Source organism: Aphelocoma coerulescens, chromosome 12 (assembly GCF_041296385.1).
Source record: "Aphelocoma coerulescens isolate FSJ_1873_10779 chromosome 12, UR_Acoe_1.0, whole genome shotgun sequence".
NCBI lineage: Eukaryota > Metazoa > Chordata > Aves > Passeriformes > Corvidae > Aphelocoma > Aphelocoma coerulescens.
In genome coordinates, this window is record NC_091026.1 from 11,198,215 (window position 1) to 11,226,091 (window position 27,877).

General features: G+C 47.7%; 1 protein-coding gene across 3 annotated transcripts; it reads right to left on the reverse strand.

The window, feature by feature from the left end:
* Positions 1 to 917: 917 nt before the first annotated feature.
* Positions 918 to 26,360, reverse strand: SLC41A3 (solute carrier family 41 member 3). 3 transcript variants are annotated; one of them, XM_069027375.1, is made up of 11 exons: positions 26,261 to 26,360; positions 24,900 to 25,216; positions 14,532 to 14,639; positions 13,642 to 13,713; positions 12,709 to 12,853; positions 10,500 to 10,646; positions 7,755 to 7,899; positions 6,967 to 7,046; positions 5,096 to 5,230; positions 4,154 to 4,302; positions 918 to 1,845 (listed from the first exon to the last, which is right to left on the reverse strand). In XM_069027375.1, the coding sequence occupies exons 2-11, from the start codon at positions 25,188 to 25,190 to the stop codon at positions 1,660 to 1,662; spliced, it is 1,458 nt and encodes a 485-aa protein (XP_068883476.1). In that variant the 5' UTR covers positions 25,191 to 25,216; positions 26,261 to 26,360; the 3' UTR covers positions 918 to 1,659. The 3 variants fall into 3 exon arrangements, with proteins under 3 accessions (XP_068883476.1, XP_068883477.1, XP_068883478.1); XM_069027376.1 differs by lacking the exons at positions 24,900 to 25,216; positions 26,261 to 26,360 and adding an exon at positions 20,188 to 20,510; XM_069027377.1 differs by lacking the exons at positions 24,900 to 25,216; positions 26,261 to 26,360 and adding an exon at positions 15,118 to 15,970.
* Positions 26,361 to 27,877: the final 1,517 nt, after the last annotated feature.

Here is a 27,877-nt window from a genome sequence, read left to right on the forward strand (position 1 = left end):
CCTCCCTGCCGGGGAGCTGCCGTGCACAGCCTCTCCAGCTCTGCAGCATGGGGCAATTTGTCCCTCGTGACAATAAAAGGAAGAGGAAGCTTGGAGAAAGGGGAGACAACAGCTTATTTCATTCTCAGGGAGTGCTTCTCCCCATGCCTGGCAGCCCAGAGCTGAACAGCTTTTGCTCTTAGGGACCTTCAGCCATGTGTCAAACCCATGCAGGGGCTTCAGCTTTGCAGCAGCTCTGGGACACCAGAGCAGAACTGGGAGCAAAGAAACACCCAAGGCCAGCAGGCACCCAACACATCTCAGATTTAAGTGTTTTAGAGATGGCAGGTCCTTGAATAAGGCATCTGTCAGCCAGCAGACTGGGGGACTTCACCTCCACTTTCCCCTTCTCCAACAACAAGGCAGATAATAAATAAAGGTGAGGCCTAGTGACATTTTTCAAAGGTTTGATCCGTGTCCTCGACTCCTGACTCTTCAGCATCTTATTATCTTGAGGATTCTATTGCTTCTTCAATTTCAGGGAGAAATTGGCTGCTTTCAGCCCCACAAGCCTCCCTGACATGTCCCTGGTAGCACCAGATTGCCACCCTGGAGCAAGGACCTGAGGAGTCACTGGCCACAGCCTTGTGCCTGATCGTCACCCAGACCAACACAGGCGGCTTCTGGACTCATCCCAGAGCAATTGTTAATGAGTGGATGGTGACTGTGGGAGAGGGAATGGGCTTTAGTTCTAACTTGAAACATATGGGTGGCAAAAAGTTCTTGGTCAGGAAACACTGATTTTCCTGAAGCCCTATTAAAATTGTGCTGTCCAACACTGAGTGGATGAGAAAGAAGCAACAAGTTCTACCTGACAAGTTAGAACTAGAAACAGGCAGAGTCATGGCAACAAAAAAGCAACCCTCAAATCCACAGCATTACTTTTTTTTTTACCCACTTTATTTATGTGTGTGTTTCTATAAACATTTTAACTACTGGACATTTCATAAACCGTAAAAACAAACCTTCCTGCCCCCAAAATGCAATCTAACCAGCTTTTTGGTCAGACACCAGCAATGCTGCCAGGGCAGGTAGGTGGTATCCCTAGATAACCTCCTGCTGGGCCTGAGCCAGCAGCTCACTGCCTCAGATCCTGAGCCTCTGAGCGATGGAGAGGAGACAAGTTTAAAGACCTGGTTGCTCTCCTACTCCAGGGATTCAGCAGGAGGAAAGTGGGCTGAATCAAGAATTTCCCTTGATGGAAAGTCAGAGTCCGATGGAGGGGCTGCAACACCCACTTGCAGGATCAGACACAGTGACCTCAGCAGGCTTTGGAGCAGCCTCGGGGCCGTATCAGGGCTGGGCACTGAAACCACGGCCCAAATGCTCCTTCCTTCCAGTGGCCCAAATGCTCCCTGTTGCCTTGTTTGCCAGGTGCAGGTGTGAGCAGCAGCTGCTTCTTAAAACCGTCTCGCTCACTTGCAAGGGCACGAGTTTGTGGGTGCTGATTCCTCGAGGCGGGTGAGCCTGGCTTTAAGGCACCATGGGGAGGGCAGGTGGGGTGTCGGGGTGGCAGGGGATGCCCAACCCAGCCGGGTGACCCAGCGTGGATCGCCAGGAACCCCGTTGTCCTGAGGAAAGCACCGTATCACACGAGTGATGAGAGCAGCACGTGGACTCTCAGTTCCCCAGGTTCATGTCTGTGCCGTGGATGAGCCAAACCAGGCGGAAACAGATGGCCAGGAATCCAGTGCCCAGGAGATCACCCAGGGCAGTGAGGTAGGGGATGGAGAAATTATCCGGGTCCAGAGCCTTCCTCCACATCAGGCGCACGATCAGGTCGGCCACGTAGAGCAGGATCCCCACCTGAGAGAGGCAAGACAGGCCCTGCTGTGAGGCAGGGAAGGTAACGCCCAGAAACCCTCAGCTCAAAGCCATGTGGCCATGGCCAGGGTACCAGGGCTAACAGGAGTCACTGAGCAGCCACACCTTCCCCAGAGAGCTGGTGTGGAGATCCTGCTTGAACTGCTCACCAGCACCGCCTGCCCAAGCCAGAGCCTGGCCACACCAAAAGCATCTCCCAAAGGTGCGGTTCCTACCTCCCATGCCTTGAATGGGAGTGCTCCCACTCCCTCCACCAGATGAAGGGTTCCTGTGAATATGCAGGCAACCCCAAAGGACAAATTCGTAGCCAGACTTTTTTTCTCTTCAACCTTCTTTTTTCCATTAGAAATTCAGGTCACGTCTACTTTGTTTTTCCTAAAAGTCTCAGTGGACAACTGGAGTTTGAGGCAGTTTTTACATCAAAGCTATCCCAAGCAGAACTGACATGTGAAAAAAATAAAATAATTTCTTTTTTTTCACCTCAACATTTTAAAAATCTTTGTTGTGATTTCTTTTAATTCTTATTTCATTCCCAATTCTGATAAACAGATGGAGGAAAAAAATACTTTGGTTAAAGACTGTCTAGTTAATTGAACTAAGAAGGGAGAGAGAATTTGCACCCCACATCTGTGGTCCCTCCATGGGAGACCACAGCACATCAGGAACCAAAGCCTGAGGTAGCATTTCTAAAGGTGAAAACTGCAAGCTGGGTTGGGAGAAAGGGAGGAGGAGAGATGGGGGAAGCAAATTAAATAACAGAATCACAGAAACTAAAGCTGGCTGGAAACGGAAACTTGAGAGTTTTACCAAGATCATTTGTCTTCCTCAATTCAGGATCAAATACATCCACATCTTTCCTGATGGAAAATTTGTTTAACTTGTGCTGAACAACCCTCAGAGATGGAGATGCCACACTAAGCAATCAACCCCATGGCTTTTTTCCCCCGTTTTTGTTTTTCCCAAGGCCTAACATGAATCTGCCTTTTTCCATTTGAAATCCATGATTTCATGTTTCCTCCCCTAGTGACCACACAGCACATGTTATTCTGTCCCTCCCTACAGAAATTTGGTAGTTTAAAGGTAGTTTAACCAGATTTTTCTCAAGCCTCTCTACTTTGGACTAATTAACCCCAGTCCATTCAATCACTCCTCTGAGGTCTTTTTTTCTGGGCCTCTGATCTTTCTCTTTGGGCTTCCTCCAACTGACCCAAACTTTTCCCACCCCTTCTTTCTTACTGTCTTTCTTTATAAAAAGTGTAACAGAGGGGAAAAAAGGACCAGGCTGAGTGTATTCTCCTCCTTTGGCCTCCACGGGAATCTTTCGGGGTCAGTGGTGTTGCTGGGATGCTGCTCTTTATGCTGTCATTTATTCTTCGTATTTTCATGCTTGGCTTTGGTTGAGGAGTTACCTCGATGCATAAAGAGAAGAATAAATATTTTCCTTTACAACTATGGCTGTGCTGCTGGGCTCAGGGTTGTGCAAAGGTCGAGAAAAACTGATTGTTTACACACACAAGGAATTCACCCTCAGAGACAAGGGTGCTTGTAAGGCAAAGTGAGAGTCAGCCACCTCACTGTGCAAATTAATTAATCACTGATTTAAAAGGGCAAATGAAGTCAGAGCCTCTGTGAGTTCAGGCAACAGCCACATGCATTTCTGAGTGAGAATAATAAAGTTTACAGGGCAGGAAAAAACAGCAAAAGGGAACAAGCAGGACAAATCAGATGATCTGCCCATTGCCTACCACAAATTTTTACTTTTGAAGAAGAACTGCTCAGGGCCTGGGTTTTCCCCTTGTTTTTTACCCACATGGCCCTGCCAGCAGGGATTCTCTAGGTCTTCACCATAATATGTGACACTGGTTTCCAAAAAGGGTGGGGAAACCTGCTGGCTGGAGTTCACTGCTTTTCACTTGCCCCTTGCTGGGGTGACTAGAGGCAGCCTAGAAATACTTGGAGCTTAGAGACTGAAGAAGTGAACACTTTAAAACAAGGTACTTCCTTGCTAAGTGTGTCTCTGCACACTCACTGCAGCTCAGTGGACCTTGAGAACTTGTTCCTCCTCTCACCCTAAAGCACAGTCGTGCTCATGTGGGAAACCAGAGCCTGGCAATTTGGGTGAAGTATTAGTGGACCTACAGAAGGTACATGATGCTTGGTAGAAGCACACCTGAGACGACAGGAAGCAGAGGCTGCTGCTGGATGTTTTACTGTGACTCCTTTTTAACCTGGAGAACGCTGGTTTTATGTTATCTGATAGGTCCCTTTTGGATGAGAGTTTGGGGTTTACCTGCAGCAAAGCAGCGGCCAGATAGAACATCACAAAGGTGAAGGACAGGGACGTGTGGCCTCCCTGCAGCAGGTGGATGGTGTAGAGGAACACGAGGTGTCCTGGGATAACCAGGAGGAACAGGACCCGGGCTGACTTGGAATTCACCCCTGCAGAGCACAGAGACAGAAACAGGGGTAACAGCAGCTGCAGAGGGTGGGGGAGGGCAGGACACGGTGCATGTTTTAATGCATAAACCTGGGGCTGTCCCCTCCCACCAACCACACTGCTAATGCCTTCTCCAGATCACACAGACATGGGAAGCATCTGCAGGATCAGCCCAGCAGCTTTGTCTAGCACTGAAACTACATGCCAAAGACTTTGTGCTCCGTGCTCATCCACTCTGATTCTTGCAGACACTCCTCTCAGCTGCTCTCTGCCTCTCACAACTTCTGCTCTGCCTTGCTGCAACAGATTTTCCCAGTTTATAGTTTGATCTAGCACTAACTCTCAACCTAACAGGGAAAATCAAGAGGAACTCTATAAAGACAACAGACCCAAAATTGAGTTTTGCTGATGCTTAAGTATTTCCAGTGCTGAAGACGGAGGAATTGCTGATTTTCAGCAAGATTATGGTCTATTCACTGCTCTGTCCACAGGTGACAGCTCTAGGCTGGCCATTAAAATGACTTTCTGTTAGATCAGATCTAAGATTCTTTTTCAATTACTTTCTTTAGTGCTCCCTGAAGGCCACTTTCTCTGCATGCCAGTGAGCAAATATGCCATAAGCCTTTTTTTCACCTGCCCACTGCAAAGATGTTTTCTCTCTGATCTGAGAATTCTCTGTGGAAGGGGGAAGTTCTGCCTTTGAAACCCACCTAGTCCTTCACCAACCAGGCTTGGGAAAGGAGCTATCTGTGATCACAGGCCTTGAGACATGGACACCAAGGGTTCAGGGTCTACCTGATGAGAAGAATGTGGTGCATGGGTTGGGCCAATTCTGCCTCATCTTGTATGGCAAAACTCCAGGCATGCTCCAGAAGTGCAGGAATGTAGAAATTCGGCTGGCTTGGATGGCAACCAGATTCCCTCCAACACCTGTGAGGCCAAAACGCAGAAAACTTATAAACCAGCTTCACCAGAGCAGGAAACATCAATCTAAAACCTAACCCAAGGTGAGTCGACCTGCATCCACTGAGAGCAGCAGGGAGAGAAAGAGAAAACCTGAACCCTGCATCCCTAGTGGTGCTGAACTATTCACTTTGCAGGAACAGCTCTTAAAAATCAGGAAGGCTCCAGTAATTGTATCCTTCTGACTGCTGACTGAAAACATTTTCCCTTTGTCCCCAGCACTGGATGTAAATGCCATGTGTCCTCCGAAGAGGATGTAATTGCACCTGGTGTGACACAGTCTGTGAACAACATCCAGGGAAAGCAGTGCAGATGCTGCTCATGGCCACTTCTTGGATTTACTCTCTCAGAGAACCATTATTATTTAAAAGGCGACAAACATCACAGAGAGTGATTGTATGTCTGTCTGAAGGTACCTAACACATTGTTAAATGAGAAGGAATCATGAGAATGAATTAGAACCCAAATATGTTAGCTAATCAAAGTAAATTAATTCCTTCCAGACTGATTAATTCTAGCAAACATGAAAAAGCCGCTACATTTTCCAGTAGAAAATAGAGAGATAATGATCTGTGGAGCAAACCATCACCACCCTAAGTATTTTCAGGGTGAAAATGCCACATGAAAGATGACGGTGAGCCAGATGCTACAGGCTTCTCATGTTTTCCCTTCCCTGGAGAAGAAATCATCATTAAATGTGAAATTTTCCAGACAGGAATCAAAGTGAAAATACTCAGGCTGTCTCATTGTGGCTCAAGGTGGGACCTGAGCCATGCACTGCCATGCTTTGCACATTCAAACTGAAGAGCTGCCTGTGCAAAGACACAGAGCATTGCATAACTCTGCCACCAGCTCTGCCAAACGAGTCACCTGTCCCCACAGAGCCACCTCTGAGTCAATCATTGCTCAACTAAATGGTTGTTGACTTTCCCAAGCAGGTTCCTTGGCTAACCCTGCTGGAAAGGGTTTGTCAGCAAGGTGGTTGTCTTTATGCAGATCCAGTAAGGTGGCAGCTGGGTGACACCCTCTGGCACTGCAACAGGACACCATGCTTTGGGGGTGACATGAGGCCAAGCCTGCCCTAGGAACCTGGGTTTCCCCTGGAATGGCCTGTCCTACAAGAATGTTATAATAGCAGATAAATAAGCCAGTGGATCTTCAGTGATACAAGGATTCCCAGCAGTTTGTACTGATAGGTGTGTGTATAAAAGTACTGTGAATATAAACATAAATACACACAAAATATGTTGAGACATATATATTAAAAAATCCAATTATATCCAATCCACATATATAATCTTTTATATACATACACATATATAATCTTATTATATTAATATTTATCAACAATCTGTATAGGGGATGCTTGCACAGCACAAATTACTGAGTGGAGGGAAGGAAACAAGGGAAAATGGATTTATTGTGACATCCCAGTAGGTTTGATGTTATGAGAAATGTCAATGTAGCTCTCAGAGATGCTGTTAACCTTTCTGCACAGCTCTGTCCTCGCTGCAATTTTGCTCCAGAGACACTTCAAAACATAAGCAGGGATGTGATGGGGACCAGTAGTTCCACTTCCACTCATAATGGGAGCAGGGACTTGAACATTGCTCTCTCTGCAGGGGCAACAGTGGATACCAGAACCCTTGGGAGGAGGAGGAGGGATAAATAAAAGCATGCATAACCCCCCAAGCCCAACCTACCGTTAATCACAGGTGTGAAAACTGCCATGCCTTCAAAGTTTGGGTCAGTTACAGTTTTGTCCAGGATGAGCCCACCAATGCTGTTAAAAAAAGGACAGGCAATGAGGGTGGATCAGTCTTTTCCCAGGGAAGTTCCTACACTGTGAAAATAGCACACTGATGTGGGTTACTGCATCTTCCCCATTGCCAGGGTGGGACTGTTCACCATGTACCCCTTTTACAGCTCAGTTTTCACCAACAGAAAGCATTACACATTTTGTGAATGGCATAATGAGTTTAGAAGGACCTCTTGGCCACCCCCAGGCAAAACTGGTAGTAGTTAGGAAAGCTTTATTATCCTCGCACTAAGTTTTGTTACACTTCTATACTGGCCTTAGCAGTTTTTAAAAATTCTCTCCCAGATCTCTGCTGCTTGTGAAAGATGTAACACAGGAGGAATGAACTACCTGGCTCTATGTTTACCAATATTTTCCCCTTGCAGCTGGATAAGAATGAGGTTGAAGCCTGACAATTTGTGATGATCCTCATCTGTGCTTTCAGTCTCCTGGCTTTCACCCATGTGGTGCCTGGATGTGCGAGTGAGACTTAAAATGATTTGCTTTTTCCAGTCCTTTGGGGGCTCCTTATCTGCTGTCTTGCAGCCTGTTGGAGAGTCACCAAGGGCTGAGAAGCTCTGGGCAAACACCCTTCTGCAGTCCCTTCCAGTGTCACTTTTGATGGCCTAAGTGAGCACGGGGTCTCTCTGCAGTGTGCACACAGGGGTGGGCTGGGAGCAGTGCCTCCTTTACCTGCTGATGCTCATGGCAACAATAACCGGCTGCCACCCAGATTTCAGGACTTCGGCCAGGGAAGGACTTTGCTTGGCTATAGCAACCCAGAGGGGGATCATGACAATGAAGACAGCACAGATCAGAGGAGAAAGGTACTTCACATCTGGCAAGGAAAAGAAATCTTGAATTAAATGCCGGTAGCTTCACTGGTTGCCAAAATCGTATTGCACAAAGATGGGAAGAAAGGCAGCAGGACTCTTGCTCCAACCGAGTTATGTTAGATGAAAAATCACATGAACCATGATAGTCCCCACAAAGCCACCTCATTCCACCACAGAAATCCATAATTAATCCCTGAAAATCACTGCTAGAGGATGCTGCCTGAAAATCAGCAGGATTCAAAGCAAGTTATATTTGAAGACGAACAACTCTCTAATTCCATCTCCAACTAAGAAAGACAAAAAGTCACAAAATTTCTGGCTTCAGGGTACAAATCAAACAGCAGGGCAAGGGGGAAACTCCTCTGTGGAACCTGTATCCTACTTAGGGCACAGCTCACACCTCACACTTTCACCTAAAACAGGTAAGAGGTAATTTAGGAGGCAAGCAAGCAGAATTGCTGAGCAGCTGGTCTGCTCTATAGGAACAAATGTTCTCTGGCATGTATAAGCCACTTAAGATCTGGGGTTTCTTTTGTGCTAGCTTGCATGTGTTTCCATTAGGTGCTTTTTCCATTCAGCAGAGGCATAGCCTTGGAGTGATCTTTAGAAGCAAAGAAATAAAAAAAATAAGTAGATGTGCAGCACTAAAAGAAAATAAACATGACTCAGAAGCATGAGAAACACCTTCGAGCAATGGGGCTGTTGCCAACCCTTTTGATACAAAAATGCTTCTTCAACAAAGCTCTCCATCTGGTCTCTGAGCTGGGGCCAAAGGCAGTGGGATGTAACACCGACTTTGCAGGTAATCTGGGACATGAAGCAGCTCCAAGTGTGCATTTTTAAAAACATCATTGCCAGGGCCTTGGGCTACCTGGATGCAACAGCACTGACGTGATGGCATCTTCTGTGAAGCAAAGGCTCTTACACAAAGCAGTGCAACTCTTTATGAGTGACTTCAGTGGGCACTGAAATGCAACTCCTGGGGAGTTAAGAGTTTTGTCAATGCACTTTGCCCCCTGGAGTCATCCAGGACAGGTGGGTTGTATTACAGACTTAGCTGCTGTACTGGGTCTCTTACCCACACCCCTCGTTGTTTCCAGCAATTAATTCCTTCTTAAATAATGCAGACACAGAGCACTGGAGTCTATCAAACCTTATCAGAGCCCACAGAAAGACTCCTGGTAGGATGAATGATCTTCAGGCTCCACATTCCAGTTCTGCCACATTCTCTCACAGGCATAAGCAAGCTGAAACCCTTTGGCACAGTTTGTATCTCCACTGTGCAGGACCAAGAAGGACCAGAGAAAATTTTTTAAAAATTAAGCATCTTCTCTGGCAAGAGGATATTCTGCAGAAGGAGATGGTGCTGCATCAGGTGGCACACAGTACTTCAAACTTTACAGACTCATCATTATTTTTGAAGGATAGATATATATTTTGCTAGGACTCAGAAGTTTTTAGAGTGTGACCTGTTCCTTACTACACACTGGGGAGGGAAATGGATTTGTTCAAGCACCATCAGCAGTGCCATCCTCCTACCTGCCTCACTTCATGCTCTCAATGACTTGGGTGCTGACTATTTTCCATCTCAAAAGGCTCTCTAAACTACTCTGGCAACCCCACAAATGCTCTCTGGTCATGGCCATAGAGGTTATCAGTTGTTCTGCCATGTGCTCCCTGGGAGATATTATCTGAGGCATAGCAACTGAAAGACAGATCAGCTTTACAGAGGCAGGTGTGATGGCATCATGGAAAAATCCTATTGAAAAAAAGCACCTCTGAAGCTCAAGGAGGACAGGATGGAAGCGATTCATAGGCCTCTCCCTGCAGTGTGTGCTCCTTCACTCCCTCACTTGTGCTTGCACATGGAATGAGTTATGCAAACTGAGAACAGCTGCCTCACTGCTTTTGCTCACAGTCTGAAGCAACAGTTTGGGTTTCAAATGGTATTGAGTTTGCTGGATCTTTTTATTTTCCCATTTCTGTTCTAGGTTAGGCTCACAGTAAATAGCCTAACACCTTAAAAGCAAGTCAGACATATATCACCAATGTTTTGAGCTTCTGAGGTTCAGCAGGTGCCCAAGTCTTTGGCAACCAGCAGCACAGCTAACCCCAGAGCCACAACTCCTACTCAAGAGTCCTGCAAGCACAAAACACTGCAGACTGCTTCCCTCCAGCTGGATAGCTTGTTTATCCATGACTCTCCATGTGAGAGGATACAAGAATATTTTACAAAGGCCAAAACCCTGAAATTGCCTTGTGAAGAAGGACCTGCTATTACCCATGCACAGGAAGTAGTTTTGCTTGGCTAGTGGCAAATCCAGGAACAGAGTCAGTGTCACATATGTCAGCCTGCTGTTCCAAAGCTGCACAATACATGTTGGTCATTTCTTTGACAAATCCCAGTTGTGTTTATTAGGCTCTGCCTCCCAGTTTGTTACTAAAAGAAAGCCTGGAAAAAACCTCTTTGGTTATTTTTCTACCCCAGTGGCATGACAGCCTCCGTTGTGAATCATGCCAGAAATCTTAGGCAGCCTGCAGTAATTTCACAAGGATTTGTGAGCTCCCTTGCTGAGCTGCAATTGCCTGCCCAACACTGTACCTATGTACTTGAAGAGTGTACTGCTGATTCCTGCCAGGAGGGAAAGGGTTATCAAATCTCCAAGGCTCGCTGCTATGGGTGTGGCGACGTTGTCTGGATTGATCCCAACTTTCCTTGCTCCGATGATCACTCCAATCATCACCAGACCTAGAGAAGACACAGAGCAGGCATCAGAGGAAGCATTCTGCTATGTTTTGCCCCAGAGGGACGTGGGGGTCTAAGAGAAGCGAGAAGCACATTACCCACAGCAGCACCACACAGCTGCAGGTTGGACACCCCAGGAATTTGTCCTCTTGCTTTCACCAACCTGAAGGGCATGACTCTGCCCTTATGAACTGCACCAAGGGCCCAGAGGCACACAAGCAAATTCCAGGGATCAAAGGAGATACCAGCAGGCAGCCCAAATGTAGAAGCTCCCCTCCTGAGCAGCCTAATCTTTACTGCCTTGAAGCAGGACCAGGCACGAAGCACACTCATAGATAAGCACACAGCAGGGATACAGCAGCCTTCTGGTGCCATCCCCTCCTCTGGATTCCATAGCACAAAGATATTTTCCATATTAGACCAAAATTCCTCAAAGTTTGAATCACCAAGGAGCAATGAGTTTCCTTACAGGAGCCTGCATTAGCCTGCCAGCCCAGCCATCAGACTGAGCCCTCATGTCCCAGAGTCTTTGGGGCTACTTTAATTTGCACAGGGTGGATATTGATGCTGTGAGCAGCTCCAGAGCCAAGGGGTTATGGAGGTGGCCCCCATCTCTTCCCTTGTACTCTGAGGTGCACCTGGAATACTGAGCTGCATTTCAGCATTGTAGGGGAGGAGGGAAGTTTTGCTTGCCTAGGTAAGTTTAGGAGCACAAACCCCAAACCCTGATGAACATGTGGGAATTCCTCAGCTATCACATCTCTCACAGGCCTGTGGAAGAGGCACCTAGAATAAGCCCTGCCTGGCCAGGTCCCGCTGCTGTGTAAGTAGCATGGGCAGCCTTGAGACAAGACAGAAGACATCTCTTCAAAGTCCTTCCGTGGCTGACAGGCTGCACCAAAGGAAGCCTGAGAAATGGTGATTCCCTCTAGCCCCCCACCTCTCTGTGCCTGTCTACACAGCCCCTCCAAAGCTGAGCATGCACAGGAGCATCAGCTCTACCCCAAGAAATGCCACATGTGCACCTTCTCTGATACAACATCCCTCATGCAAAAACACATCCTCACACAGCATGACATCTCCACAGCGGCCCTCCCAGACACCCACGCTCCCCTCCCCACAGCACACTTCATGCTGCTTCTCTCCCTGGCCATAAAAATAGCAGCTTCCCATCGTGCACACCCCCACACAGGCTGCCTGTGACCGTGTCCAGGGAAAAAACTAATGTCAGCAGCAAACCTGAGCCAGTACAGCAGCAAAGCCTCTCTGTACCACACCAAGCAGGGAGATTGTAGGGAAGGGTAATGAAAGCTGAGGTGCTGCTTTTTAACAACTGCCTCATCCCACGTTTTTCATCAAAGGCATCTACAATCACCCTCTGACTCCAGCTTCGGGATATGCACTTGTTCTAACTCGTCCTTTTCATTTAGAAAACTTGCTGTATCCGATGTGCCAGCTGCCTCTATTCAGGGTACCATGCTGCCCTCGTATGGCAGACCTACAAACTGGCGATCTCCAGGCCACTCAGAACAGCTCCTACTGTCCAGCCCGTGAGTTCCCCTGGAAGAGGAAGAGCCTGGGGAGACGACTGCCTGGTTCCCAGCTCACACCAGGTAAAACACAGCGCTGGCCACAACCCCACTCAGGGTATGAGGTGACCCAAGTCCATCTCGAGCGTGGTCTGGATTTGTCTGCTAACAGACCCTCCATTTCCTGGGTGACATTATTTCACCCTCCCCTGGGAAAGGGCCAGTGTAGATGGCTCATGGGGCACCCAAGGGACACGAAGTGGGGGGGGGTGGTGTACACCCATGCACAGTGTGTGGCATTTTTCATGTGATTTGATTGCTGCCTGTGGATGCTGAGAGCCCAGTGAGCAACAGATGATGGGGGAAGAGAAGCAAAGGCAGGATGCAGAGAGGATGAAAGCAGCAGACACAGCTCCCTGCCTCCCTCCTTCCTCTGCCAGACCAGAGGGATGCCAGCTGGGCCTCCCTGGTGGCAGGGACAGTTCATTCCTCACCTGAGTGCTGCACGTTTGATCTGAGGAAGCAGAGCCACTCACCGAGGGAAAGTGCAGCTATGAAGGCCGTGGTCACGCTGCTGGCACACAGCACAGCAGCCTGGCTCAGCTCCACAGAGCCCTTGGAGATGGCTCCCAGGATCACAGCAGCAACAGCAGCCAGAAGTCCCACCACAGTGGCCTGGACCTGGGGACCAAAGGACAGCTGGTGAGCACTCGCCCACATCTGCTCCCCGGGAGCCCTGGCTCCACACTGCCACACAGCTTGGAGGGCAAAGCCTGGCACAGATGCTGATTGTTTATGTATTTAAACAGCATCCCTGCAAGGCTCCACTGGATCAAAAAACAAATCCTGACAAAGTTTGGAGAAAAACTCTGTGGGCCTGCAAAGGGCAGATAACACTTCAGCATAGGATACCATCGGCAAAGGAATAGCCCTGGTCAACACAAACCTGGGCTCCCCATCAGCACTGCACTCCTAGGAGGCTGGGAGCTGTGGAGGGAGATAAGGGAAAGCACACAGACCCGTGTCACAAGCCCTGTGGTCTTGCCATGTCCAAACTCTAGGCTGGTTCCTGGATTTTAACAAGCAGAAGGAGCTATAAGGGGCATTTCCTCCCATCTCTCCCCTCCTGCCCAAGGCTGATTCCCAAACACTGCCAGTAAATGACAGGCTTTATCCAGGGGCTGCTGTGAAACAGGGATTGTGCCACAGCTCCTGCTGCAAAAGGAGTTTTATTATTTCAGTTTGTCCACAAAGGCAATGAATGTCTAGATGTGTTTTACAGCTAAACTACAAGCTCTGGGGCCACACAGAGCTTTACTGGAGGTCAAGTCCTGGCTCTGCTTGGCTGTGTTGAGGATACCTGCCCCAAATCACCAGCTCTGCATTCAGCACTGCTGGAACAGATGCTGCTGATCTGCAGCATAGCAAGAGAAAAGGGACTTTTTCATCTCCCAGCTGAAGTGACTTACCTGGATAAGGGCTAAATTGCAGGTGGCCATTTTCCATTGCTTCTGAGCATCATCCATCTGTCCAGTGTTAGCCTAGGAGTCAAGAGAGACATCCTGAAAAGCTGTTTCTGTGCTACAGGTGGCTGCTGAAGGCAGCTTCACCTGGTCCCTGGGGGAAAGGGGCTGTCAGAGAGATGCAAATGAAGGGTCACCATCTCCCAGCCTTCCCTGCACTTCCCTCTTGACACTTCTCCACCATGCCCCAGCCCAGTGTCCCAGGGGCATTAGAGGCTCACGCTGGAGGTGCAGAGGTGTTGCAGGGCACCCGGATAAAGGTGGAGTGGGCATATCCACCACGACCCACACATAGAAAAAGCTGAACAAATTAAACCATTTTTCATCCTTTGTTCCCCCTAAATTGCTCTGGTAAGCTACAGTTTCTCCTGAGGCACAATAAAAAGAGGCCAAAGTAAACGAAATTGCTTAGGGAGATAGGCGAGATCAAATATAGAGTAGCAAAAGCTGCTGCAGGTTCCAAGAAGCCTCGGTCTGCTCCCCTTGAAGTAGGATTGCTGGGAAGTCCTCAAGGATCCATACCCACAGAAAAGCAATCCAGTACTGCAGTTGACAGCTGTGGAGCCCTGGCTTTGTCTCCTTCATGTGTCACAGGGCCCCAAATATCAGCAAGTGGCCACTCAGGGATTAATTCACCTTCAAAGTGCAGATGGAAATTCTCTGTTCCAGTTAAAAAACGAGGGCAAACACATTATTTTAATGCTGACACCCCACTAGTTTCTACTTAGCAGAAAAGGGCATCTCTCATACAGTGTGATTATATAAATGAAGAATCTCCTGATGCCCCCTGTTAATCACCCCCCTCCCCACACCCCCACCAGCTTGTTAACACTCACAGCAGTGGAGAGCCTGGATGCCAGTGTCATCTCCAGATTACCCTTTAGGCCAACCAAGGCAGGAACCAGGATAAACACTTCTGTAATTGTCCGAAACACATCCCAGTGCTGGAAGAAAACAAAGGCAGCGACCTCAGTTTGTGATGCTGACCAGTCCAATGCTGTTGCACCCCAGGGCAGCAGGTTCTTGGCTCACCACCTCCAGGTATCCTGTGCACATGGGGGCAGATGCTGCCCTGATGCATTTTGTGGTTTGCATTTTGGGAGGGAAGGAAGGAATTTTCAGCTTGCAGTATTCTTTCTCGCTTCATGCACAACAAAGCACTACCCTAACAAGGAAGGATTTTTCTTTCTGGGGGCAACAGAAGATTTTGGAAACCCACAAATTAAAATGTGCCTTTAGCATTAGCTAAGAACAACACGGAAAATAATTAAGGTTCACAAACCAAACAAAATAGAGCATGTTCTCCATCCTTTGCACTGACACTAGATACAGGAACCTCTATTGCTAACCAAACTCATAAGAACAAAAACAAAGATCTGGAAAATTATCTAACAACAAGAAATTGTGTCTGTCTTTTCTCACCAAACTTGTAGTCAAGCATCTAAGACTCATGGTGGGAGGGAATGAGATTTCTGCATCTCTTCTCCACAGGCAGCTCCTAAATCTTCTTGTTACCAAGTACATTCCCAGTACAGCTGGAAAAAGGTTTTGAATTAAGATATCTCATAAGACAAACTGCTGGGCCAATATCTTGACTGTTGTTTCTCCTCTGAAGCTGAACTGTATAAAGCTGTTGAGTCAGCTGCAACACCAGAGACAAAAGGAAAACTTAAGAAACTTTTTTGACTGACATGTCTTCTCTAATTTCTGTTCCATACAGTGCCTTGTAATATAATTAATTCCTCTTCTGTGCTTTCAAGGGTGTTGGCAAAGTCCTGCTGTAGCCAGAGAGGTTTAAATCAGGATGAGATCACAGAATGGGGCAGCTCAGCATGAAGGAAAAGTAATGAGCCCAACATCTAAGAGCAGAATACATGGAAAAAAGGGTGGCTGTAATGAGTCAGGTCAAAGGTCCATCTAACCCATCCTTAGCTCTGCCAATAATCAAATTTGGGTGTATAAAACAAGAATGTACAAAAATGGCAAGTCAATGGGATAATTCTCCTGTGTATTCTCCAGACTATGACTATCTGCCACAGGGTACTGAGCTGCTGAGTGTTTTCTGCACACTTACCAGTGTTGAAAGCATTTCTCTTTCAGGCCCCCATCCAAACTCCCCCCTCCAACCCATGTGCCATCCTGTGGCAAAAATTTCCATGGTTTAGCTACGCACCATGTGAAGGATCAATTTGTTCCTCACTTCCAACCTGTCACTGGCTAGTACCCATGGTGGTCCTGAATCCTGGCACTAGAGGACAAAACAAACCACACATCCCTACCCACCTTTTCCACATCCACTGGGATTCTATAAACCTGAATATCCAGGCAGTTGGGCAGACTCAATAAATGTTGACACATTCAGCTGCCAGCCTGTTAGGAAATATATACAGGGTGTAACAGCTCAGTGTTTTTCTCTGGCTGTGCCATGGGAAGCTGTGGGAAGCTGTGGGAAGGTGGTGGTGTCTGTCTGCTGGGAAGACCTCACAGGTTCCTTCTCAGTCAGGATGAATGAAATTGGAGCTGAGCACGTTGTGGGAGGCACCTCTCAGAAGTGCAGATAACAGGCAAAACATTATTATCAATATAAAAAAGGTGCTTTTCCTGGCAGTGGTGACCTGGAAAAAGGCACGTTTGAAAATGTTAAAGGTACGTTACTGTTGTGTAAACAACCAACAACACTACAACAGTCCCCTTATTTGACACACTACAGTTTTGTTTAAATTTGTTAACATGGAACTTAAATACCTGACAAAAGCTAGGGGCGGACATCTTTTTTAAAGATTCATATCCCCCTCTCTCCTCTCTCTTTAATTAAGAATAAAGATCCAAACATATCTTTGACACTTTCAAAAGAAAGAGGAGAAAAAACAGACTTTGTAGTCACAAGGTAAAAACCCCCAGTGCTAACCTATGACACCCAGTCATTTAAAGCACAGAGGCGTGCAGAAATTCATACTTAAGACCTTGCATATTTTGCACATAAAAAGACATAAATAGAAAGCAACAGGAAAACTCAACTGTTTGTATTTTCTGTGCATGCCACCTTTAGGAAAAATGACTTTGGTATATATAGGTAAGCTCCAATCCTTGTGACATAATAGATTTTGCAGGCCTCAAGCCATCATAACAGAAGTTTCAGCATATGAGGTATGATTTTTTGGGACTCTGCCTTACATATAATTACACCTAAAAGCTCTGAACAATTAATAATCACACAACTGTGCTAATAAAAAAAGCTGACTTAATTGCCTCTATTTGAGTCTCATTAGTGACTCATCATGAGCCCGAGGACAGATTCATAATGATTTATACCACAGCATCCAGGACTCCATTGTGTTAGTGACTGCAGAAATACACAATAAACAGATGATGCCTGTGCCATCAACTTGCAGGACTGTCAGCTGGAGGAGTGGGTGAGTGGGGCAATTTGGAGCCATGCAGGCAAGGAATGACCTGAATGAAGACACCTGAACAAAGCCTAGAAAATGTCTCTGTCCTTTGAGACAAAAACTGGCCTCAAAAGAACAAAAACATTCCATGCAGCATTGCAAACCCACAGGGTGACACAGAGCCAGGAAGAGACTCCTTGCCACTTCACATTTTCATACTGGAGTTTCAGCTCTAAAACTCAGCTCTGAGGAAATTTGGTTAACCCTGTGATCTACCCATGGTGGCAGGATCTGCTTGTGGGGTCCCTCAGACAGGTCATGATGGATGCACTGAGCCAGCTTCCCCAGCTGCAGTGCTTTAATCCTGCTCCTCACACTGTCCTCACAGACCCACACACGACCTGTTACCTCCCCAGGACATCCATCTCCCATGGCAGCAGCTTAGAAGCCTCAGAGGTTTTCCATTGCTCTGCACAAGTCAACAGAAAGATCAAAATATCCTGGAGTACAAAATGCAAGCCAATTCAAAATCTTTTTCAAAGCTAATCAGCTCACGGGCTTTTGTGAACAAAGGACAGAGATACCTTATGTCTGTGACTTTTATTTGGACTGTGTCCCACTCCAGGAAAGGAAAATGAAAGGGAAGCTTTCCTCCTGGATTCTCTGCTTCGAAATCTGATCATCCAGCTTCAATCTGATTCTTCACTTTACTGTAAAAGAGTGGGCCAAACACTGGTAGGGCCCAGCAACACCAGCCAGCCCAAAATCCAGATGGACCAGCTGGCCAAGGATCACTGGAGCAGAGGCAGAAAGAGAGTCCAGAAGAGAAAAACCTGTGCCGTGCTATCAGCCTTGCAGAGAGGCTGCATCACCTGCACACACAGGAAGAGAAAATGGCAAACATCTACTTCTTTGGGCATCCCTTTCCTACAGCATGGGAGAGCCAGGTTTGAGCCTTAGAGTCAACTGGGCTAGATAAATCTCTTTTGTTTATTTTTCTTTTAAACAGTAACATGAACAGTTCTTGGTTTCATCCCAGGGCAGATCAGAAACTGCTAAAATCCTTAGAAGTTTGATAAGATACAAATGAGCAAATTCCACTTTGTTCTCTTTACAGCAATATGAGCACTGCAAAAGACAGCATCAGCTGGACTCACAACACAGAACCAAGTTATTTCAAGATATTTTGTATGTAATAAAAGAAGGGTAGCAGGATTAAACTCAGTATTATCTATGCTCTAGATACCATCCTTAAGCTTGCCCATATATCTCCCTGTCCAAGGCAGACACAGTTTCCTAAGAACGTTTTGCAGTCACTACAAATAGGGCAAAACATTCCTCAGCCAGATGAACCACTAGAAAACGGGCAAATCACAGACTCCTGGACTTGAAAAACCTGTAGTTTCAGAATGTGAGCCCTCATGACTGGCAACATGAGTCTTATGGGACCTGGCCTCAAGCAAACAAACTTAGTGTCAGGTTTTAGTTGGACAGGACTGTTTCTAGCTCTCACACTTGCAGGGAGTTGAAAATAAACAGCTCAAAGACAAAGAAGCACAGAAGAATATCCCAAACCTTTAAAGGCTAAGAGCTCTGCACTTTCCCAGCTACTGGTTTTGTTTTTAGCTATGTGGTTGTTGATAGCATGGCAGCTCACCTTGCTACATCTCTCCTGTGCCAGTTGGGACTCTCAATGCACTGGGCTCCCTCCTCTGGGAGCTGAACTCATGGACTGACGGCTTCTATTTCAACACAGTTCACCAGAAAGTACACTTCTTATGGTTGTGCTTCATGCCTGACTCCATTTCTAGAGTCTAGTGAGCAAATACACAAACTAGATTGCACATTGTTATTTAAAGGACAGGTGCAATGCACACATACATGGCTTGTGGTTTCCATCAGTTTGGATACAGTTACATTTTTGAACCCAGCCCAGTTCTTAAGTGAATTGATTCCTTCTAGACAAAGACCAATTCACTCCAAGGTACAGAGTGGGTATGTTCTGTCTTTCTCCTTGTCTGAGACAACTGCTAACTATTAGCATAACATCTTGGGTAGTTTGAGAACTTCTGTAATGCTGCAAGACAGGTCTGTGCCTAAGCACAGCACAAGGTGGAGATGACAAACACAGCTCACAACAGCCTGTGCCACTCCAGTTAACCCTTCTTTGATATTCCTTGTGTTCCCTTTAATTCAACCTCCTGCCTTCTTTGTTTCTTCCAGTGCAAGAAAAAAACAAGCAAGGTATTGTCTTTCCAAACATTCAAGTATCCATATTTAGCTCCTCCTGTGGTATTAATGCCAGAGAATCCAATGTACTCCAGTGAGCTCAGAGTGCAGGATATATCCTTGGGAAACTCTGCCAGCCTTTTGATTTGTAAATCCACCGGCATGAGATGCCCAAACTAGATCAAATTTTACATTTCTATTTGTGCCACTGGTACAAAGGAAAGATGGATGGGATAGATCCTGCTTGTGGGCACAATGGGGAAAATGCAGCAGCACTTCCTGGAAGTCAGTGGAAGTTATTCAATTTAGAATTCCCACCTCAGAAACTGCCCAAGAAGCACACAGTTTGTAGGCAATGCTAATCATCTTATGGTGGCATGCCTCTCATCACAGCATCTAAATGCTTTCTAGACCAAAGATTACATCAAGTTGTTTCCAAAGAACTGAAAGCATGAACTTGCCTCTAAGTAAAACAGGTAGTTAGTAACAACCCTGGCCTAGATCTCCTTATCATCAATTTTTGAAGGAAAGAAATGCTATCATGCAACTGGGGAATATGCTGCAGTCTGATCCAGTTGCTTCACAGCAGTCCTTACCAAAGTGTTTAGCTCAATACAGAAAAGGGAGCACCCAGTCTAATGCACCCAGCACAGTGTTAGGCAGCCAGTCTGAAAACCACGATCCCACATTATAAGGAGCCCAGCTACTGATCTAAAGGAGATGGATAGTGTCCCTCTAGCACAGCAAAAGCCTACAGCCACACTACTGACTGGCTGCTAGGACTGCACTCATTAAAAACAAACAAGCACAAATACTCAAGGTCAGAGCCTTAGCCCACCCTCTCACCACAAGTTGCCTAATCACAGGTACCTACTTGAACAACATCCATCAAGAGGCCAGCAGCTACCATTCCCAAGCCAGCCAGAAGGAACGGCACAAAAATCTGGGAGGCAATGGAGAATGAAGTCTCTGGGAGAAATCCACTGGCTGACCTGGTCAACTTGCAGGTGAAACCTCTCAGCTTCTTGCCATGGAAGCACAGTTCCAACTGTAACTGGGTGACCACCATGGTCACACACTGTTACCCCATGCTCAGCAGGAAAATGGAGAGAGATCAGGACATCAGACAGATCCTCCTTGTAGCTCTCTCCAAAGTCAAAAGGAATGTTTTTCCTCAAACTACAGCAACGATGCCAAATTGCTTTAGTTTCTTCTCCTCCGAGGAGCACGTCCAGACGATTGCAGCAAGGGTATCCTCCAAAATTGGTTCAGCTGGGTTGAGCCCAGGTGGCAGCAAACTTGATGGACACAATTTCTCTGATTTATATCCAGGGGGGAATTAAAAAAGAGAAGAGAAGATTGCAGAGATGTCTGTGGATGAATAGAAATGAGCCCACACCCCATTCAGCTCCCACCACTTCGGTAAAAACCAGTAAGACCTGCTCAGGCTACAGCACTGAAAGAGTGACAGGTCATACAAGAATCCCTCAGCATGCTCAAACACACTGGTGTCCTTTCTCCTCGGGTTACACTTCTTGTCAGAGCACGGCGTGCGTCTGATACGATGGTTTAATGTGTAAGCCTGCTGCAAACCAGCCCAGCTCCCTCGCTCCCACCGCAAGCACTGCTGAACTTTCCTCACTGTCCCGAGGCCGAGGAGGTGGGGAGTTACCGACCACGATCCATTCTGCACTTCTCCAAGGTGAAGGAAGGTCAAGAAAACACGAGCCCGCGTTTCTCTCAGCTGACGGCACTACGCAGGTCCCAGCCCCGGGCAGGTGACACAGCTGAGCCGGCTGGTGACACAAGATCTGCCCTTCTAGACCCCGGCCCCTCGTGTCCGCTCCGTGGTCTCCGCGGGACACAACAATCGGGCTATGCCAGCTGTACCTCTGAATGACTGGCTCTCAGGGGGAAAAAGGTTCAGAGCCAGCCAATAAGCTTCAAAAGCGAACACCCTTATCTGCTGTCATCACTTCAACTTTCTGCTAGTTTGCAAAGGCCAAGATAAGAGTCATAGCCGGAGCCTATTTAAGGTAGCTCCATAATCTCTGTGTGCTACAGGCAAGGGAGAGAAAGGGCACTCTGTGAGCTGCTCTCCCTTCCTGCTCTGAAGTGAAACACGCTGCCCCTGCATGCTCCCGGGAAGGCACTGTCTTTGAGAGAGGGGGTCTCACCCCAGAGCCTTCATGGTTAAGCAGCTGATACAAGGTCAAAAACCAGAGCTACATACGGCCAAAAAAAATTTTGTATCCTGCTCCATAAAGGCTTCAGCTCAAAGTCAAGGATGTAGGGAAAAGAGTCATGGTATTTTGCTGGGGCTCCTTTCTAATAATGAATCTGGGCAGACTAATTGAATCAGAGGGTCAAAAATCTCTAAAAAACACAATTTAGGACGGATCAACCCCTTCCCTCACACCCTCTGCAGAGAGAAAAATGGCTTGTGGACTCTGTCCTTGTGACAGGGTCCCCAGCATTGCGGGGGAGTTGGAGAGAACGTGATGTGCTCGCAGCTAAATAGGGAACTGAGGAAGCTCTCAGCCATTTAGACAGTGTTTCCTTGGTCTGAATTCACACAAACCAAAGCCCGGAGCCTAACAGGCTGAGGTGACAGCAGATCTCCCTGGAAGCATGGCAGGGTGGAAAACAAACCCAGGCTGCAGAGGCTCTGTCCTTCGCTGTTTTCTAGGCTGTTATTTTGGTACAGCCCCTAAAACCTTCTCCACTCCCAGCTGCCTTGGTGTGTACATGTGTCTCCACCACCTAACAATGGCCCAGTGAGCTGAAAGCTAACAGGAGAGTACATTTAAGCTAATCTAACTGGAAAAAGATCCCACAATAGCTGGAAGAGGGGGGTTAATAAAAATCCTGTAATAAGCACACACAACCCAACCTCTTTATACCAGCTGGGAATAGAGAAATGACAGTATGAAGGCCCAGTTCTGGTTAGTCATTCACAGAGGCTTCAAGGAAATAAAAGACAATTTCTGGACAACTACCATAGGTTTTCAAGTTCAAATAATGTGCCTACCTAGTCCCATACGTCACTGTATAAGCTAACTGGGTTGATGACAGGCAGAAACATTAATGTAAAGGAAATATCAATGAGCCTAAATGACTCAAATGACATTAAAAAACACAGCAGCAACACATCCTGTACTAAACGTCAGCCTGACAGGGTTTATGAGTTTATCACGCTCCATCTCTCACCTTCTAAGCAGGCACCATAAAAAGCCCTCAACCGATAAATCAGTATGCAGAGAAGGTAATTGGTTCAGGTGACCCATGTGTGCACATTGGGTCCTTTTATTATGCATTTAAGGAGCCTCTGATAAAGAGCTACACCATATTCGTGAGCAGGGAGATGCATCACATTTTCCTGGCAAATAAATATACCTTATTTGTCCAGAATAGATACAGCAGCTTTGAGAAGAAAGATAGCATTGCTCAACAGTGGGAAAAAAGATTGTTAACAACTAGTGAAAAAATGAAAAAAAAAATCCCCAACAGCTGATGGCTGTACCACTCAAGATGGTAAAACGTGGGGAGGTGCACTGCTGCCCTTCTCTGCACACAGATACACCCTATCCCCACACTGCCAACCAGTCAATGAGTAGCATTGCCCTGGAGGAGCCAAAGCAGAAACAGCCTCTTTGGTGAGCCCTGACCCTGATCTGGGGCCTCCATCCACTGGCACAGTACAAAAAACAGAACAGAAAGATGGCAAGTGTCTGAGAGCACATTCTCATATGTACCTTATCATCCCTGCAAAGAAGAGACAGAAATGCCCGTGCATGCTCTCACAACATGGCAGTGTGAGCAACAGGCAGTTCTATTCCAACACCACGGACTCACAGGAGGACAATGATTTTCAGGGACTGCACGTCCCACTTGCTCGAGCACTACTACTCCTGATTGAGCCCTCTGTCACATCAAGCAGTGTATTTTTGTTTCTAACCTTGCTCTTCTCTTCCCCACTTTAGGAAAGCGCAGAGAAGAGAACTTGTGTGGAGAGAAGGAAAGCAGGCAGATGGAGAGTGCCTGGGGCCCCAGGACTCTCAGGGACCCACTGTTGTTCCACAGAAACAGCAGCAGCAGCAGCCAGGCAAAGGCCAGGAAGGAAGGGCAGCAGCAAGTCCATGATGAGATGTGCTCAAGCAGTCCATGGTCATGCACGAACAGCCGCTGTGCTAATTGCCAGAAGCCACGTTTCCTATGGGATGTTGCATGGGTTGATTTCCCATACTTTAAGCACTAACATGATACCTTTTAGTAAGCTCTTTATTTGGAAAAACAGAAACCAGACTTTTGCAGTTTCAGAGGAGAATGAGGTTTGCCTCACATTTTGTTCATATTAGTGGCTCAGTTCTTCCTAGAAAAAAAAAAACTCCCAGGGAAGAAACATTGAAAGAAAAGTGCTCCTCCAACATCATAAACCCATCTGCAATCCATTTCACACTTTAATAACTCACAGTAGGAAGAAACATACATTTAATGTCAGAGATCCATTGGAACAGGCAGGTCTAAAAAGTCTAAAAAATAAAAATGGAAGTGGCTGCTCAGTGTTCAAGACTCTTGGGAATAATGTCTAAGGACACAAAAAGTGGTTTGACACTGTGTTCTGGATTTGCCTGGTGTTCTGTGATCTGACTAGACATTTTGCTGGGTACCAAGTACATGCTAAGGTCAGTTAAGGATACTGTGTCACTCCTAAGCCTTTATAGCTCTTCTAGCTCAGGGAGATCAGCCCTGGGTTAATGACAAAGGAACACAGCTCCAGATTTGTGAAAGGTGTCGATGTAAGCACAGTAGTTTCAGTGTCACTGTATCAGATAGGTCAGGGTAGTTTGACCTCACAGCTAGTTAGTCAAATAACAAGGTTAACAAAGAGGCATGCAGTGAGAGTAACCCAGAGTGCAGAGGCACGGCAATTTATAATCTGGAAATTAACTGCAGCTTTAAACTGTCTAAAATTAGGTGCTGACAACTGACTTAAAGGTCTGTATTGCTGCAGCATAGGAGGAAAGATCCCTGACCATCACGGAGTCAGAAATGGGACTTGAAGGATTCAAGCCATCAGCTGTGAGGCCTTATAAAAGGATGTGGTGCACAGGCAGGGCTGAGCTGTTGTATGAAGTGTTAACAGTGCTGGGCTAGCTGACGCCTTGTGCAAGGAAGCAGCGGATGCAGGGCTGTCCAGAGCTACCTCCGTGAGTGGTATCACCACTCTATCTGCTGCAGGACAGCACTGTGCCACCCCAGCCTTGGGGCTGCACTCACCCACCCTCTTCCCAGGGCCAAAGGGAGATCTCTGCAAGGACTGCATGCTCCTAATCATCCTTCAGGTACTCTTTAGTACCGTGTTCTCTTTTTTATCCAGAGGAGGAAAGGTGCCAGAAAAGCACCACAGGTTGTCTCTTGAGAGCTGCACAGTGCATAATAGCTGACTTTGAGGGACATGATGGCATAGGAAACTGCTGCAAATCCTCCCTTACTATGCCATTCCCAGAGCAAGTCCCCTGCCTCTGAAGGAAAGTCCCCCAATTATCCCATATCGGGTATGTCAAATGAGTTTCTTTCCCTTACCTGAACATAATCCAAAACCATGCCTGCCAAGACCATGCCAAGCCCAGCTAGGAGGTATGGCAGGAGCACTTGCAGGCAAATTGAGATGGCTGACTCTTCCTGTGACTTTGCCATGGCCGCTTCCTCCTCAGCCAGCAGCTTCTGCTGTGCATGCAGAGAGACATCCTCTGCTTCCTGGCTGCCAAGTCGTCTCTCTCTGTGTTTACCCTTGCTCTTTCCTTTGTGCCTGGATCGCTCTCCATTCCTAGACCTTCCCTCTTTTCTCCTCTGCCGAACTTCCTCACCTTTCATAGTGGCTCTCTTGAATCACAGTTTTTCTGAAAAAAGAAGTCAGAAACAATGAGATAACAAAAAGAAGGATCAAGTAGGTGAGAGACAGGAAATCCTTTGTCCTTTGTGCACTCCATTAACCTGACAGCAAACTACCACCTACTCCCCAAACCCAAGATGCTCTGCTGGCCCAAATACTAGTACTTAGTTTACCTTCAACTTTGTACAGTGTCAAACCAATCTCCCTTTCTGTAGTTGCACCTCTTCTTCGGCCTGTGTTCATGCTGCAGTGCTTGCTGTGCATCCGGGCTCTTCCCCTGAGAACACTTAGAAGAATGCAGAAGGTGCTGCACATGGCCTGAACTCTTGACCCACCAGCTCTCACGCTGGGAGTCACACGAACTTATGAGCCCAGCAGAATCCAACCCTTTTCAGGACCTGACCCCCAGCCAATAAATGGGAGCAGTTGACTTCCTTATATCCTAGCATCCCACAGTCCAGCAAAGGACCGGCATCCAGCTGTGTGCTATGCATACTACCTAGCACAGCTGTCCAGCACTCCTCAATAACAAGACAGTTCTTTGATCTTCATGCTAACCCGGATACTTTTCCTTCCTTTTGTGCCTTACTTGACCCGCATGCACTACATGACTCATCTATCTGCAAGGAAGTTGCCATGACCCCACAACATCTTTTAAGAAAAAATAGACATGCAAAGCTCTCACCAGTAGCCCTTTTGCTGCCATCAGATCTCATTTCTTGATAGAACTGTCATCCATACTGCCTGTCCCACTGCTGGCCCAGGCAGTGCCCCAAGTCTTTCACCCATCACCTCCTGCCAGCTCTCATCTGGATCAGCCTCTGCCAGATGTTCTCTGATGCTCTCATTTTCAGGATGGCCCCCTAACACCCCGAGGCCCTGCGCTACCCCACGTAGGACCAGTCCACTTCTTGCCCAACATCTGGGGGAGCAGAGGAAACAGCTGGGAGGCCCCAATCACGGCTGGGGAGGGGTGGGAGGAAGGATGGGCAAGACAAAGTCCCGCTCTGCGGGCGGAGGAAACGCGGCCCCGTCCCCGCGCGGCGCTTACCGGCTCCGTGCGCTGCCCGTGCCGGGGCTGTCCCCGCGGGCCCGCGGGCGCGGCCGGGGCGATGCGAGCGCGGGAGGCTCCCGCCACATCTGGGCGCGGCGGGGGCGGCTCGGCGCCCGCCCTGCGCGGAGGCCGCGGGTTCGAGCCCGGCCCCCGCCCGCGGAGGCGGAGGCGGCGCCGTGAGTGGCAGTCGCCGGTCCTGCCCCGGCGCCGTGCCCGCACCGCGGCTGCCGCACGCCCCGCCACGCCGGCAGCAGCCTCGGCCCCCTCCCGGTGCCCCCCCGGCCGCAGCGGGGGCAGTCCCAGCAAGGACGGGTCCCGCTCGGGGGACAGCCCCCGGGACGGCGGCGCTCGGGGGCCCGGAGCGGCCCCCGCTCTCCCGCCCCGCTCCCGGAGCCCGTGGAAGATGGTAGGGAAAGGGTGACAGCTTCCAGCGTGGGCAGCGTAAACAGGAGGCTGCAATTAAGAGCTGCGGAAAGACGTTTCCTCTGTTTGGGTTTGTCGGGGTATTTTTTGTTGGGCTTTTTTCCTCCTCATTTTGGCATTTGGAAGAGCTCGTGTTGCAAGCTTCCTGTGCAAAAGCCTGCCTCCACCACCGGCACAGCAGAACTCCTGTTGATTTGTTTTTTCTCCCCCTCCCGTTCTGAATCAGCGTGTTAGAAATGTGATTACAGCATCCATCACACTTAAGCACATAAATCTCATTAAGCACTGGAGTAACCATACTCATGCAAGTCTCCTGAATCATGCAGCTCAAATTTCCAAAACAATTGAGGATATTAAATCATACCTCAGTACCAGAGCAAACTTATATCCTGCTGAAGTCTCTCAGATGTCATGCTATGCTAAAGGGCTCTTACAGATAAAATGGTGCCTCTGGCTCAAAGCAGGGCACACCAAAAGGAGTTGAAGGTTTCTGTAAGTGGCAGTAATGAAACCCTGCAGCTGCTGTGTGTCGAGGGTGCGCGGTCACTGTTGAACGTCACTCTATAAGGGCAAGGCTTTAAATTTCAGCTCACTTGGTGTAATTTTACGTCTTTACTTTGCAACCGATGCTTCCCTGAGAGTGGCCAGAAGACAGCGTCTTGGTGTCAGAAATAAGAGGTGAAGGAACGCGGTTTTAAAAAGTAACAATGTTGCCAGGACAGTTTTAGACCTGTTAAATATATTCTCCCATCATTTTACCACTGAGCTTCAAAGAAAAATATCTGCAGAGCAAGCACAAATTATCCCGGGGAACTTGATTGACAAGGGCATTTTGGTGATGCTTCCAGCTCAGGAATGTAACTGTTCTGCAAGGGCTCTCACACCTGGGTCTGAGCAGCAGCCACAACGAGAGCCCCCAGCTCCCTGCCAGAGCACACTCTGCGAGCAGAAGGCCTGTTTGGCTCCTGTGCCATGACCTGATGCACCAGGCTGCAGTCCCTGGAGCATCCCCAGCGGGGATTTATTTGAATGGGCTGCCTTTCAGCAGCGGCAGAAAGCTGCACTTTCTCGGAAATGCAGCAGCCCTGTTTGGATAGGTCCCGGCTTTGACGTAAGGGAACGGTGGCTGGACCTTGATTGCAAACAGAGCTCCGGTGACCCTTCAGATAGGATGGCTCAGCTGCTCCTTGC

Coding starts and splice junctions, on each gene's coding strand:
- SLC41A3 (XM_069027375.1), bottom strand. CDS start 25,190: ATGAAAGGTGAGGAAGTTCGGCAGAGGAGAAAAGAGGGAAGGTCTAGG. Junction 12,854..13,641: donor GCAATTTAGCCCTTATCCAG/GTAAGTCACTTC, acceptor TTTGGTCCCCAG/GTCCAGGCCACTGTGGTGGG. Junction 5,231..6,966: donor TTTCACACCTGTGATTAACG/GTAGGTTGGGCT, acceptor TTGGCCTCACAG/GTGTTGGAGGGAATCTGGTT.